Here is a 12,112-nt window from a genome sequence, read left to right as displayed (position 1 = left end):
AATCGATGTTCCAGAGGTAGTCCTACTTACAGAAACGTTTAATTATGATTTCATTATATTGAATAAATTAACTTCATTAATTTTTTATTTAAATATAACAAATTCAATACATTCAAATTTAGATTTCAATATTTTTATGACTTTATCTGAAAACCCAGGTGGAGGACATTTTGTGGAGCTGTATTGCAAAATGAAGTCCATTAAAAATCCATTCAAATGAATGTGTTTTGTTTTGAAGTTTAATTTTGGCAGATTACAAAAATGTCCTCAGATTAGGGTAAATAGGCACAGTTAGCCATAATTTTGACGTTTTGTCACAAAACTGGTGCTGGGCTAATGAAATAAATGCGGGAGAGCTGTTTGGAAAAGTTTAATCGTGTTGTTAATGTTGTGCATGTTGAGTTAATTCAATCAGTACAATCCAAATAGCTAATTTCCTTCAAAAATTTAATGACTGGATTATTTACAATATATGATCATAGCAATAATCAAGTCATGAAAAGAAACATAATCTAGATGAGCAAAAACAAAAGGAGTCATTTGACATTTTTTATAACACAAATTCATAACACAATTTAAACATTTCATGAATACAAAAAAATAAACAAAACTGGTAAGTTTAACAATAAACAACATCATTCAAAAAAAGTGATCTGGAAAAGCAGTGAAGCAGGAAAACCCACATTCAGCATCAAAATGGTGCATGCCACCCAAAAAAAAACAAAAAAACAACTCAACCAATAAGGAAGAGCAGAAATAGAGTTTTGCTTCAACAAATGATCAATTATGTATTTATATTATATATATATATATATATATATATATAACTATTTATATAATTCTGTACAAATAATGAATATTTGGTATTATATTCACCCTTCATATAGATATGATATACAGTATAATAAATGAAAATATTCTCAGCTAAACAACTACCTTTTTCATTTGTTAATTTCACTAAGATTTTATAATCTTTCCACATTCTGAGATCCAGGATTAATCCAGTCCCAAGATGAAGCTTCTCTAGAGTATGAAACCGAAACCGGGGCATCTCAGTCCGCACCGGTACCAAAGGCCCGCTGGCTGGTTTCAAATACTGTGGTCCGGAGGGTTAATCATTTTCATTGAATCATTTCTTTTTGTTAAATACTGACTTATGATTTATTTTGATGGAAATAAATGTACATATGAATAGAGTAAATGCACATGATGTTCATGAAAGCATATTTAAACAAGATGACCTCCCAGTGCAACCCTGCTGAAGAAACTGATTCCACTGTTCAAAAAGGTGACAGGTGAGCATTTGTTTTTCCAGATGTTTGTTTAGAGGTCAGCTCACCAAAACACTTTCAGACTGTCGTGTTGAAATGATATGATGAAACATGGGAAAGACTGTGTGCGTGAAGGTCTGTGAACAGCAGAAGCTGTTCAAACATGTGGCACATAAACATATTTGGCACATAAACACTGCCTGCATTACTGGCATGTTTGCATATTGATAATTGATCAGGTTAATCAGAATGAACAGCTGCCACACTGTAGGACCGCATAATCACAAAAACAATGTCCTCACCACGTAGGGGGAAAAAAATTATCATAACCAAAGCATGATTAAAATAATCAGTTCATTATCAATAATTCAATTTGCCATAATGAAAAATTTATATCATATAATCATCTGGTAACACTTACAATAAAGTTTCAATAGTTAACATGAATAAACAATGAATGACTAAATTTTTAAATAAATGCTGCAAAAAATATATTGCTCATTGTTAGTTCAGATTAATCAATGCATTAAGTAATATTAACAAATGAGACCTTTTTGTAAAATGTTACCCATCAGTTTAGAGTGTATTTTTTAACAGTCTGACTAGTTTGTAAGGCCAGGAGAGTGTCAGTAATGACCTATGGATTTCTGTAAACCCTGAGGGCCACGACTCGCACTACAAAGCTGTGAACTGTCCAGAACGTGTTCCAAATAATGATTAACAAAATAATCCATCAAAACTTCTGTTGGTGTGAAATGAGAGCTAGAACACTGTATTGTGACTTTAGGTGCAATTTACAGATGAAATGCTTGTGTTTTGGCTTGTGTTTTGAAAAAAATACTCCCGAAATTTCCTCTAGCCTGAAACCAGTTTCATTGATTACAAGCCTCGCGTAGATTAAATGCTGTAATTGTGTTTGAACAATGACTTAAGCAAAAAAAAAAAAACAGAGCACAGGGAAATTAAAAGAAAATATTTGCTTCTAACGACAAGCTCTTCTCAAGGTCATCTCGCAAAGGAAATTGAGAATATAAAGCTCCAAGGAAGTCGAGTGGAAGTGATAAAACTAATCTCCTCTAATCTCTGGCCTCCTCTCTCCTTCTATGACGCAGAAGCAAAAACAGGGCCATCTCTAGAGGGGAAATAGCTTGACTTTTGAAATTAAATGTAACCTTGTATGATAGACAGAGGATGACTGCAATGATATATAGTAGATAAAATATGGCATTTTTAAATAATATGGCATTTGTGAAAGTTTTTGAGGCTGTCGGCAGTGACACTTCGGTGGCTGTGAGTCACTAAGAGGGAACCATAAGTGGTCATGCATTTATGCTTAATATTAACAGAACATCAAACTCTTTTATCTGAAGTGTTAGAGCTGAAATCTCTCTCAGGAACAGAAAGTGGGTCTCTTTAGTAATATATTCTGAACAAAGCCAACAAATTCAATGATTGTATAACAATCCAAAGCAACATTGGCACTGTCCGCTTTTGGTTTTGATATTCTAATATAATCAACCATCCTGTGTACTGCAGTCGCCTGTTTAGACAAACGCCATTAAATAGACTCAAGAACAGTTCTACTTTGATTATACAGTTAAAACATTCTGCACATTCTCACAGATGTGTCTATCTCTCACATCTATCACCCACCGCCAAGTCATCTAGATAATAATGGGAATGCCCGATTTCTCCTTTCAGTCGAGACAAAATCATTGATTTTCTTTGTCAAGATACACAGAAAATAATATAGATAAAAAGCAGTTTTTTTGCAAAGAACATGGGCCAGATGCTTGATAACAGCAGATGGAGTGGAAAATGGTTCAATAAAAATAAATACAAACTGATGAATGACTATGAGGCTGAAGGGATGAAACATTCAGAGACATGAAATGATAAATCAATAATCACACAAAACCTTGCAATTCAACTGCAACAATATCTTTTAGAACATCATTTCCCTTGGAAATACATACAAACATACATTTAGAAGAAGAAAGTGCAAAATTGCATTTTTGAACCTTCACATTGTTGAATTTAGGTTTTAAAGGGGTCATATGATGTTGCTAAAAAGAACATTATTTTGTGTATTTGGTGTAATGAAATGTGTTTATGCGGTTTAAGGTTAAAAAAACACATTATTTTCCACATACTGTACATTATTGTTTCTCCTCTATGCCCCACCTTTCTGAAACGCGTCGATTTTTACAAAGCTCATCGGTCTGAAAAGCGAGGTGTACGCTGATTGGCCAGCTATCCAGTGCATTGTGATTGGCCGAATTCCTCAAGCGTGTGACGGAAATGTTACGCCCCTTACCATATTGTGATGCCTGCGGCAACCACATGTGACGACCCCGGGCTGGACTCCGCTTCGTCCACGGTGAAAGCCAATCCGGCGATCCACAGCGCGAAGTTGAAGTATTTCCTCAGCGACCAGCACGGATCAGCTCCAGGCATGACGAAGCGATATCGTCCTCTTTTGGAAGGCCAAACAAAGTAGTTTCACTTTCACAACGAAACACACAGCGCCTTCACGACATGGCAGCCACGGCAACAATACTACAGCGAGAATAAAAGTTACGCTTTCTTTCTTTAAGTGAACATTTGGGCGGCATTATGCAAATGTTCCCACATCGTGACGTAGACATGTGGGGGCGTGTTAGAACGAGCCGTTTTAGGTAGGTGTGGCTGACTCTTAACTTTTATAAAGAATATCTCTTTGGATTTGAGACTTTAGTCTTTGCAACTTTACAGATCTTCTTTATGCACCAAAAGCTTGTAACACTCCAAAGAGAAAGGAAAAATTTAAATCGCATCATATGACCCCTTTAAGCAATTGCACCCAAAAACCTACAGTAATTCCTCTAAAATGACATAAACCATAAATATCAAGTATGAAGTAGTGTGACAGCTCTATATTTGATATCAGTAAGTAGATGAATAATAAAAACTGATCTTCAATCCAGCAATGTAAACCCTCAGGCTGAGATTTAAATTTTCCCGACCAACAACGTTTTTTTAAAAGGCTGTGACTGTCCGCTCTGGCCAACGGCTTCAGTCTAAAATGTATGATTGAGGTATTTCAGCACTGGCACTTACATAAATGCTCACAGGAGAGTTCATGAGAAAAATACTATGAACTTCACTGAGACGGAGAGAGAGAACAACAGAAACACAAAGACGAAGAGAGAGAGAGAGAAATGAAATGTAAGAACGGAAATACAAAGCTACAGAACTTGAACGAATGGAACCAGATGGAACCGGAACTAAAGACTTTTCTTCAGGTTTCTTAATTTAATGAAAACAAATGAATTCTTTAAATCTGAGGCCTCAAAAAATGTCCATATTTCAATTTTGAAAGTGCTAAATGTATGTCATAAAGACACTCACAGAGAGATCATCAGATTGGCTGTGATTAAAGCTTATATGTAAAGTTTTGCTTCGTCAGGCAACGTCATTGTCACGTGGGTCTACAATTGCGATATGTTGTGCAATTTTGGTGAAGTGTCTCTCCCTAAACAGGGAAAACTTCATATGGATGTTGCAGGCAGTTCTGAAAGGTACAACACCCTTTTGAGACTTTTGACAGGAATGAAACTCTTGTTTCTGATGAATGTATTTTGAACTGGCTCTGTCACTGAGAGTGATGATGGTGATGGTGTGATAAAGGTGTTCCCTGTGACTCTCAGAGCCGCGTTTGGGCCTCTGGTATATAGATCTCGATGCTGTCAGCCCGCTCCGATGCTGAGTTTTGACGGAATGAAGCTGCGCGTTTGGCCGCCATGAGGCGCCGTCGTGCCTCCTGTCTCTGACGGTCAGGGAGATCCAAAGATTTTTCCCTCGTCATACTCTTACGCAATGTCTTCTTTGGTACTGGCGGTGGGAACTGGAACCATGACAAATAATATACAAACAACATATGAATGTACAAATATTGGGTTCATGTTTTCATTTAAATGTGTGTCAGGTAATATCTTCAGCAGACTAGAAATACATTTTTAATTTAATTAATAAATTATACACTACCATTACTTTCTCTTTTTTAACTATTTAAATAGCATATATTTTTTCAATATATTTTAAAATGTAATTTATCCCTGTGATGGCAAAGGAAAACAGTTTTTTTTTGTAATATTCTTGTGGGAACTGTGAAACATTTATTTTCAGGATTCTCTGATGAACAGAAAGTTCAGAAGAAAAGATATTTTGCAGCATTATAAAAGTCTTTACTGTATTCATTTCTTAATAAAATCCTAATGACCCCAAACTTTTGAATGGTAGTGAATATGTAAAAAATATTAATTTATTTTATGAGTACAGTCTGGAGCATCAAATTAGGTTTGATGACAAATACGGCCATAAAAAAATCCTCTAACTAATCAGCTCTCACCTTCTTTATAGGACTTTCAATAAGCCTCCAATCGTTGGATTTAATCTTTTGCAACTCATTGAATTTGGAGGTAACATCATCGATGGAGAGCTGCAGCAGGTCCCAGAACCCGGCCAGGTCCTGAGAGGTGGGCCGAGGCATGGCACTGGGGTCCTGCAACACAAACGAGGATTTTAAACACTACACTCTAAAAATGTACATTTATTTAAAAAAATGTTAAATATAACCATAAATACTATGAAACTGAAAAAAATGCTACATTAAAATTGTATTTTATAAAGCATTTAAAATATGTTTTCTTTACGTATTGGCCAAATACTTTAGTTAGAAAAATTAGTAAAAAATTGCCAGTGGACAGTGGATAGGCTGCTTGCATGCATGTGTGAACTGTACATTGTTAACTCAAATGATATATAAATAATAAACAAAAGCATTTGGAAAATACATTAATAAAATATTTTAAATGCTGCCATTTCATTTATCAGTTTATTATTTATTTATACGTTTAACTTTATTTTTAACATAGATTTAAAAAAGTCTATTAATTTGTCAACCAGTGATTTAGCTATTTACATTTTTAGTCTTGAATTAAATTCAACCATATTTAATTTCTTCATTTTATTTTTAAGTGGCACTTCTAATCCTCCACAGGTTGCACATCTTTATAAATGTGGCCAGCTGAAGACTGTAAGAGCTTAAAGTTGACAGCTGAAGTGTAAACATTTTTATTTGATGCAATAACTATATTTTTATCATTTGTTGTTATTTCATAAATCTGTATGTGGCCAGATTACCACTGTGAGTGTTTGCCATTGAACAGAGGAGTATTTTATTCATGAGGATTTGGGTTGTTTACTAACAAATCGCTCTATTGTGCATGCCACAGTACTTGGTCATTTGCGTTCTCTGCATGCCCGGCTCAGATCAGCTGATGTGCTGCTGTGTATCATATTTAATGAGTGTGACAGCAGAACAAAAGGCCATCAACTACACCACAATTACTTCAGCACAGACAACCCCTATGAAAGTGTGGCAGTGCGTCGGGGGAAGAGCTGCTGTGAGTACAACAAAGCTTAGCACAATAACATAAATAGAACACACATACTCATGCACAAACTGGCAAATGAGGTTGCTTACTAGGTTCTGCTGGCAAAGCCAATAAAATTGCTGGAATTTCTGGGACATCAGGAGCTGTGCGCTTCCTACAGCACTCCGGATCTTGCCTAGGACTAACACGCAAACAAGGAAAGAGAAATAAATATTTAACCACGAAAGCATTTAAACTCACACGTTTATACAGTACATATTTAACTGTCTATGCAGTTCATAATGTGTCTGTATACTCATATACCTGTGAATTTGCACACAAACATTTAGATGTTTCTGCTACAAAGCAGTATGTGAAATCATTAAAATGTCCAAATACTCATTATTAATGTAGGTGAACAATACGGATGATGTACACTTCCATTCAAAGGTTAGGGGTCGGTAAGATTTTGTTCTTCAAAGAAATTAATTTTATTCAGCAAGGATGGATTAAATTGCTCAAAAGTGACAGTAAAGTCATTTATAATGTTACAAAAGATTTCTATTTGTTTCTGATGATTTCTGATGTTCATTTGAACTTTCTATTCATCAAAGAATCCTAAAAAAACAACAATAAAACAAAATAGCAAAGTTTTTACAAAATGTTAACAACACAACAGTTTTCAACACTGATTTTTAATTTTTAGCACCAAAAGATTTTTGAGCACCAAATCAGAATATTAGAATGATTTCTAAAGGATCATGTGACACTGAAGACTGGTAATGGCTACTGAAAATTCAGCTTTGCACCACAGGAATAAATTATGTTGAAAAACTAGTATTTTAAATTGTATTAGCTAATATTTCACAATATTGCTGTTTCTTTCAAAAACATTAAAAAAAATCTTTCTGGCCCCAACATTTAAATGATAGTGTACTACATCTGCTGAGATTGTGAAGTGTGGACACTTTGATATCCCATAATATATATCAGCTCTTTTGAAGTTTAAGTGCTGAAGGTACCAAGAAACTTAATAGCCAAGTTAATGGTCTTCACGGTTCTTAAATCAGCTTAACCTAGCTTGTTGGTGTTAGCTGAGGTACTTTTCAGCTGGTCAGGACTAGTTGGCCGCCCAGTGAAATACAAGCTGGAAGACCATCTAAGACCAGCAAACCAGCTTTTTCAGCAACATGGTAGATGCAGTATGTTATATGTGACTGTCAAGAAACAAGTTCTCCATCAAATTTAGTATATACTCTGAAAGTATGTGAATTTGGTCATAATCATACTCTCATAAACTCCACAACACAAGCAATTGACACTTTCATACTTCCATTTCTGTGCATTATCTCCTTCAGTCTGTCATACAGCGCCTCTGAGCTCTTTGCCATGGAAACCTGACAGATGTTGACAGGCGTAATTGCTCACATGGCAGCACTCTCAGCGCGAGCCTCTAATAACCTGGAGCTCTGCGAGCGTTTCACCGTTAAATGTGACACTTCTTTGGATTCATACCTGACACTTTGAAACCTGGAGCCAAACTCTCCACCAAACAAATATTATAATACAAAGATTTAACGGCTTGTGAAACCGGAGCTCTGTTAACTCACTTTCCTCTGACAGATCGTTCTCTTCCGCCTCTCCCTCCAGCTCTTTGCACCATCCCTCCATCTTTTTCGTCTCTGTGTGCAGCAATTGCATGAACCAGCTTCCGTCCCTCCTACATGAGGGCGACGCTCTTCCCGAATCCGTTGGTTGGGGCGGCGTCACTGTAACCGCCACGGTGGCGACGGGTTCCCGCGGCGAGGGCTCCAGCCAGGGCTCGGGGCTGCGCTGGGGACTCGGGGGCTCCGTTGGGGTGCGGTAGTCCTCACGGTAGCTGAAGAGACCCTGGGTGCGGACGGTCCGAACGGCGCCATACTGTGTAGGGGTGCTGGGCTCGCTGTGACGCTGGAAACCTCCTCCAAACTGAAGACCTTTGTCCTCCATTAAAGGAAAACCCTCCAACTCCAGATCAGCTTGAACAGCGGCCGTGACACTGTTGGACCGCTTAAACCGGCCCTGTCTGTATGAGAGAGAAAGATCTCAAATGAGACCAACAACATTTCACACTCAGCTGGTACTTCAGCAAATCGCACCTCACAAGCCCTTCACACACAGAAATAAAACAGAGGTGCCGGGTATTTACCGTCTCTCGTCTTCCACTTGAATCCCAACAGACTGATACTCTCGAGAGCCTTTGCTTTCACACTCAGAATCAGTCGCCGTTTCCACCTGCAATGACAACACAGAGTTTTAACTGATGGTTTCTGACCATGTACATAGCCTACTTCCAATACTTACATAATTACAAATGATATCATTAGCATTACAATAGCGATTTAGAAATTGTGCAGAATCGTAAATATTTCTTTGTGTTACAGCATAACCTTTTTATTGTTTCAAACTCCTGTTTATTTCAAAATGTACATGTAGTGTCAGACTTTTTCACCCCTCTATAAAATAGAACTTTTTTTTGTTTCAAAATACTAAAACTTATTTTAAAGTTTACATCATTTTCAAGAGAGGGATAAAATTTCAGTGTGATCTACCAGGCTGAGTCTAGAGAAGAGCACCCACACAGTGTCTAGTCCACAAGTAGCTTAATAAATAATATACAATGTGCAATTTTAATATATAAAATTTAATATATAAAATACATAAATACTTATGTATTTTAATAAAAAATATATCATGTATAATGATAACCCTAAATCTAACCCATATTGAGTCATATTTATGCAGAAATACAGAAAATTCTAAAGGGTTCACAAACTTTCAAGAAGCACTGTATACTATATATACTACATATGTTTGTGTGTGTGATGCCATCGTTGGAATAAATCACTTTTTAAAATATATTAAAATAGAAAACAGTTATTTTAAAATGTAATATCACAATATTACACTTTTACTTTATTTTTACCTTGGTGAGCATATAAGAGACTTTGCACAAAAACATTAAAAAGCCTTGATGACCCTAAACATTTGAATGGTGATAAATTATTTGATTTTAGATGATTAAGCTGTTATTTTTAACAATTATCACTATCAAAAGTATATGTAGCAAAGCAGTTATAATTAATTTCTGAGATGGTAAAAACACTCAATTAGCTAAAAGACATTCTGTAATAACTCGAATAACTGTTATACTGAACTGAAGGTCATTCAGGTGCATCACAAAAGATGCCTGTCACTTAGAAGAGTCCATCACTTCTAAGAACATCAAACCATCTGAAGAAAGTGTGACTCACACAAGCGCTGAAGAAGGACAGGCTGAGGAAGGGTGACCTCAGAATCAGAGAACAAGATGATTCACATCACAGATCAGACAAATCAGCTGTCCCTGATCTATCAGTCTGACCGCTAGAACATCAAGAAGCAGAAAGGCTGAGCACAGGAATTCTGTTTGAGTGAGCCACACTGTCAGGCATGAAAGAACGAAGGCCAGGGTATGAGGTTTCTTCAGACACAAGTCAGTCCATAAGGATTATAGCTACAGTAGGCTCTGGGTTCCTTTATAGATACAAATATATAGTACCTTGGATCGCAGTACTCTAGGGAAACTGTGGTGAAAAATGTGCCACCTCATTCATTCTGTCACATTTTGCCAAATCTCAAAACTGGTGTGGTGAATGGTGGGCAGTTTATAGTGAGCAGGGGTTATCAAGCTAGCAAAACAAAAAAGCACAATAAAAGCAGTTTGTATGACCTGTGCACTATATTCCAAGTCTTCTGAAGTCATGTGAGAACTTTGTGTGAGGAACAAAAACTCCAAGAAAGTCATCAAGTGGCTTCAGACGATCGACTTGGAATCCATGTTACCCTTGTCGATAAAAAAGTAAAGGTGCAATGTAACAGAAGCAGCAACAGCTCATGTCTTTCACACTGTGACGTACATCTGAGTGAAACAGGACTTGGGACTTGGTTTAATTCATCAGTAGTTGATTGATTCGATAGTTTAAAATAAGGCAGCGGCTATTTGCACTAAGTGTAAATAGCAATTAGATGCTATTTACAGTACACTAAGTGAAAATAGCATTTTTTTTAGCAATAGATGCTATTATTTACACTAGTGCAAATAGCAATGGATTCTATTACACTAAGTGAAAATAGCAGGATTTTCTGCTATTTATACTTATTGCAAATAGTGGCAATTATCTCCACCTCAGTATTGTAGCACATTAAAAAACAGTATGCAATAATAATGTACGGAGTGTAAATTATAATTTCAATTCAAAATATTAAATGGATGCCACCTTTTTCGGACAATAAAGCTATCCCTACACCTACCTTAACCCTACCCGATACTTTATCAAATTTTTGATTATTTTCTTAATTTTTATTGAAAAGAAATGCCTTTCCGATGAGATATGAGATTTGAAAAAGAAGAAAAAAAGTTCGGCAAAAGCACGGATAATTAAATGATTTTAATTCAAACATATTGTCAACACAGATATGACAAGAAAATAACACAAGATATTAACTGAACACTAACAATACACACACACACACACACACATACATATATATATATATATATATTTAATGTATACAATGTTTAAATGGGTGGTTGACTGTTTTTTTCTAGGCTTGATTGTGTTTATGGGGTGCAGTCTAACGTGTTAATGCTTCGTTTAAAAAAAACGTATTATTTTTCACATAATTTACCTTTATTCCACACTGCTCTGTCCCTTCTCCTATAAACGCGCTGATCATTTCCTGCTTTTATGAAGCCCCTCCCTCAGTAACGCGATGATGGGCTCTGATTGGTTAGCTAGTCCAGTGTGTTGTGATTGGCTAAACCGCCTCTAGTGCGCATCTAAACGTCCCCCCCCTGTTGTAAACAATGGCGTCATCATCAATTTGAGCCCGATTGAGACGGAGAGGATATTAATCTCTAGTTTTCTTCCTCTTCTCTAAAGCAGCGCAGCATGGCCTCGCTCCCTTTGTTGCATGTTCCCGGGGGCGGGGTTTGTGATGTCACAAACCCGGGAAGTAGGCCTAACTCGTTGTAGTCCCTACAAGCCGTTTTTTTAGGAATTAAACTGCCAGAATTTTAAAAGGCGATATCTTTGTTTGCATTGAACTGTCAGCGCCGCAACTTTGCAGATATTGTTAATGCTCAAACAGCAACATTACACACTAACTAACGTTAAAAAAGTGAAATCGCAATCAACCACCCCTTTAATTTTGTACTTTTTGGCAAGCAAGATGTTGTTGTTGTCAACTAAAATTAGATACTATTTTAGTAATATTTCCTAAAATGCATTAATATGAAAAAGAAATGTTGACAAAAAAATCAAGTCAATGTACATTTAAAGGGGTCATATGATGCTGCTAAAAAGAACATTATTTTGAGTATTTGGTGTAATGAAATGTGTT

At 36.4% G+C, this 12,112-nt stretch overlaps 1 protein-coding gene across 1 annotated transcript in view; it reads right to left on the bottom strand.

The window, feature by feature from the left end:
* Window positions 1–4,310: 4,310 nt before the first annotated feature.
* The window catches only part of LOC107721130 (disks large-associated protein 2-like), a 150,826-nt gene continuing 143,024 nt past the window's right edge, over window positions 4,311–12,112 (bottom strand). Inside the window, exons 11-15 of the mRNA XM_016529000.1 lie at window positions 8,877–8,962; window positions 8,299–8,753; window positions 6,799–6,890; window positions 5,662–5,814; window positions 4,311–5,157 (exon numbers count right to left, since the gene is read on the bottom strand). Coding sequence (XP_016384486.1) covers window positions 4,957–5,157; window positions 5,662–5,814; window positions 6,799–6,890; window positions 8,299–8,753; window positions 8,877–8,962 — 987 coding nt within the window. The 3' untranslated portion in view covers window positions 4,311–4,956. The remainder of the gene's footprint in view (window positions 5,158–5,661; window positions 5,815–6,798; window positions 6,891–8,298; window positions 8,754–8,876; window positions 8,963–12,112) is intronic.

The sequence above is a fragment of the Sinocyclocheilus rhinocerous genome, unplaced genomic scaffold (assembly GCF_001515625.1).
Source record: "Sinocyclocheilus rhinocerous isolate Xijiao unplaced genomic scaffold, SAMN03320098_v1.1 scaffold432, whole genome shotgun sequence".
Classification (NCBI taxonomy): Eukaryota; Metazoa; Chordata; class Actinopteri; order Cypriniformes; family Cyprinidae; genus Sinocyclocheilus; species Sinocyclocheilus rhinocerous.
Note: the sequence above shows the minus strand (reverse complement) of the source record. Positions and strands in the feature narration are given on the sequence as shown.